Source organism: Impatiens glandulifera, chromosome 4, assembly GCF_907164915.1.
Source record: "Impatiens glandulifera chromosome 4, dImpGla2.1, whole genome shotgun sequence".
NCBI lineage: Eukaryota > Viridiplantae > Streptophyta > Magnoliopsida > Ericales > Balsaminaceae > Impatiens > Impatiens glandulifera.
The window spans coordinates 29,036,557-29,039,484 of NC_061865.1; the positions used below are offsets into that span (position 1 = coordinate 29,036,557).

Sequence of the window (2,928 nt, forward strand, 5' to 3'; positions counted from 1 at the left end):
GATGAGGATCTCTAACACTAGTGAACCGGTGGATCTCACCGATAAGAAAAGTTATCTGCAGTTTGAATATCGTCTTCTGTGCGATATTGTTTCAAAATCACTCCAGGCAAGGGAAGGTAACTTCGATAGTATCACGCGATCAAAGTTCGAGATGATGGTCGGCATTTTTCTAGGTGACCGGATTAACTGGGCGGGCATCCTCTTTGAAATCCTATGCGAGATGATATCTCCCAAGACCAATTGGTCTTTGGGCTACGCTATGTAGATCAGAAAGGTTGTGCTTCATCTCAACATACCAACCGGTCCAGGTATTCTTCTACCTAAAAGAAAAATGTTAAATTTGGTCAATATCGGGAAAAGCCTTGTTAGAGCTGGTAAGGCTAAAGTGACGAAGGTTAAGGAACCTAAGGCTAAGAAAACAACTGTGAAAGAAACAAAAGAGAAAATCAAGAAGGGAAAACGACCGGTGCCTATAAAATCGGTTATGAAGAAACCAACAGTGAGGAAACGAATACTGCTCCCATGCCTTTCGGACCGGAAAATTGTCCGGCCTTCCCTATCAATTTTCAGAATCAAGACGATTTTATTCCCACACCGGTCATTCCTCAGACTCTTGCCGAGTCTACGGCCAGCGTGACCAACCAATCCAGATCCAAGGAAACTTCCATCCCTTAGGTAAATATCCCTATCTCTACTGCTATTCTTGTTCCTAGGGATCTTGTTAGAAAATCGGTTGAGACTGAGGTTTTAGAGGCTCAATCGAGAGTTTCCGAAATCATTGACGACATTGTGGAGGAAGTCAATCGTGTGGATGAAACCGATGTGACTAGTAAACTTGTTAAGACCGGTCAGAATACTGAAACTGACCAGGTAGGTTCTATCAATGAAGCCGATAAGTCGGCTGAACGCAATGAAGAAGAAAACATTATAGTCGAGCAGCCTCCGGTGCATGAAGGCGGTCATACCAGGAAAGATTCAACTTGTATAATTAATGAAGAAACCATTCCAACCGCTCCAACAGGATCACAAGAAAAAGCGGCCGATACAACAATTCCGGATTCTGTTGAAACACTGGATTCTCGCATGGCCGATGCTGAAGCAGAAAAGATTGTCAATAATGTTCTCAAAACGGTTGAAGAGAGAGCATATGCCCTATCCGATTCTTATTATAAATGGGCAAAAGCAAGGTTGAAAGTCAATTTTAAAGACATGCTCCCAGAATGCCTTGAAGAGAGTAAGTGGTCGACTTTAGTATCACTGGAAGAATACGTGCTCGATCTTGCTAAAACCTCATCCATATTGGTCGCTATGACAAGAACGAACTTGGTTGAGGCAAATTCCATATTGAGGGTATTGTTATTAGTTATTGATAAAGGAGAAGATGATGTTATTCAAGGTGAAGTAGCCGACGTGAATAAGATCGTGCTCAAAACCTTGAAAACAATTAAAGAAAATTTAATCGCTGAAATATCTATATATGAAGAAACGACCGGAATAGATGAAGAACCGCCTAAATCCACTCCGGTTGAAGAAGAAGATGTTCACCAAAAAGAAAAACAACCTGAGAAATCGTGTTATGAGGTCGGCCAATCTTCTAAATAGGAAGGGGCTCCATCTCAACCTGCTCAACCGGAATCTCCGATCAAATCTCCAGAAGATAAAGAAGAAAACCAAGATGGGGTAACTACTTCTCGGTCCACCAATAAATCGGCCAAGTCTTCTTCGGGTAAGTCTTTTGACCGAAGTAAGTCAAGAGAAGAAAGTTTTCATAAACTAACTGGAACACAAATATCTCTTTGCGCAGATTCTTTGCCTCTGGTGCAACATCAAATGGTCGACTCGGGGGTTCCAATTTCGGAAGAACGCATGAGATCTATCATGGAGGAAATGATCCAAAACTTCATGGCTCCTTGGCAGGCATCCATAGAAGCTAAAGTGAATGAAATCTTCAAAGATTGGGCTTCCTACACCGACTCTAAGCTTGCACACGTTGAAGAGGTAACCTCTCAGACTCTCTCATCGGTGCAAATTATATCTTCACAGATGTATGAGCTGATAAAGAACCAGGAGGTTGCCAATGAAGAAAGAATAAGAGCGGATGAAGAGACTGTCTGGTTGTTTCAAGCCGATGAAGATGAAAAAGCCAAGGCGGCTGAGCGGGATAACGAGCAGGCGGCTCGGAAATTTCAACATGAACTTATGCAAGAGCAAATCGATGAAGAAAGACAGAAATCTCCTTCTTCGGTTGCCAAAAAGACAAGGGCACAAACAAATAAAAGAAAGAGTGCCCAAGAGTCGACAATAGCAGCTCGAACTGATCCACCGATTGTAAATCCCGCCGCTGGCTCAGCAAACTTGAATCGTGAGGAAAAAGAAGAAGAGGAGGATGATGAACCATTGAATCAAAAAAAACGCAAATCCAGTGTTACCATTCAACCGATCCCAGCAGTACCAATTCAATCTATTCCTTCAAGTGCTCGATCAGACCAAGGAACCCGCAGAGATTCGGTTGACAATGTTGTTCAGAGTCAAAGAAATCCAGCTTTTCATATTCCTGTTTAACCGAAAAGACCTTCACGGTCACCCGACTTTCCTGGTTAACCGGCAAGAAGCTCTCAATCAAATATCGATTCTATTACACCGGGAAGGGGCTTCGCAACACGCTACTTCACCAACTTGGTCAACCAAGAGGATGAAGGGAGACACTAACTACTATCTTTACCTTTATGCTTACTCTATTATTTATGAATACTACTACTTTAGGAAATTATGAATATTTTTAGGAACTTATGAATATTTTGGAAATTTATATTATTCGGTTTCAATTTCAAATTGCAGGGTTTTGAATATTTAACTTAAATAATCAAAAAAGGAGAAATTGCTATATAAACATAAAAAATTTTCCATACAAAGTTTCCATACAAAATT

The 2,928-nt window shown here is 41.2% G+C and overlaps 1 protein-coding gene across 1 annotated transcript; it reads left to right on the plus strand.

Moving 5' to 3' along the window:
• The first annotated feature begins 331 nt into the window (after positions 1 to 331).
• Positions 332 to 2,562, plus strand: LOC124935031 (neurofilament medium polypeptide-like). Its single transcript, XM_047475500.1, has 4 exons — positions 332 to 597; positions 714 to 1,539; positions 1,603 to 1,726; positions 1,805 to 2,562. Exons 1-4 carry the CDS (start codon positions 332 to 334, stop codon positions 2,560 to 2,562), a joined length of 1,974 nt encoding a protein of 657 aa, XP_047331456.1.
• The last annotated feature ends 366 nt before the right edge of the window (positions 2,563 to 2,928 follow it).

What these genes read in the sequence shown, in the direction of transcription:
- LOC124935031 (XM_047475500.1), top strand. Translation starts at nt 332, where the DNA reads ATGTTAAATTTGGTCAATATCGGGAAAAGCCTTGTTAGAGCTGGTAAG. An exon ending in ACGATTTTATTCCCACACCG is followed by an intron (nt 598 to 713) that starts GTCATTCCTCAG and finishes TCTTGTTCCTAG; the next exon opens with GGATCTTGTTAGAAAATCGG. An exon ending in CTCCGGTTGAAGAAGAAGAT is followed by an intron (nt 1,540 to 1,602) that starts GTTCACCAAAAA and finishes TCTTCTAAATAG; the next exon opens with GAAGGGGCTCCATCTCAACC.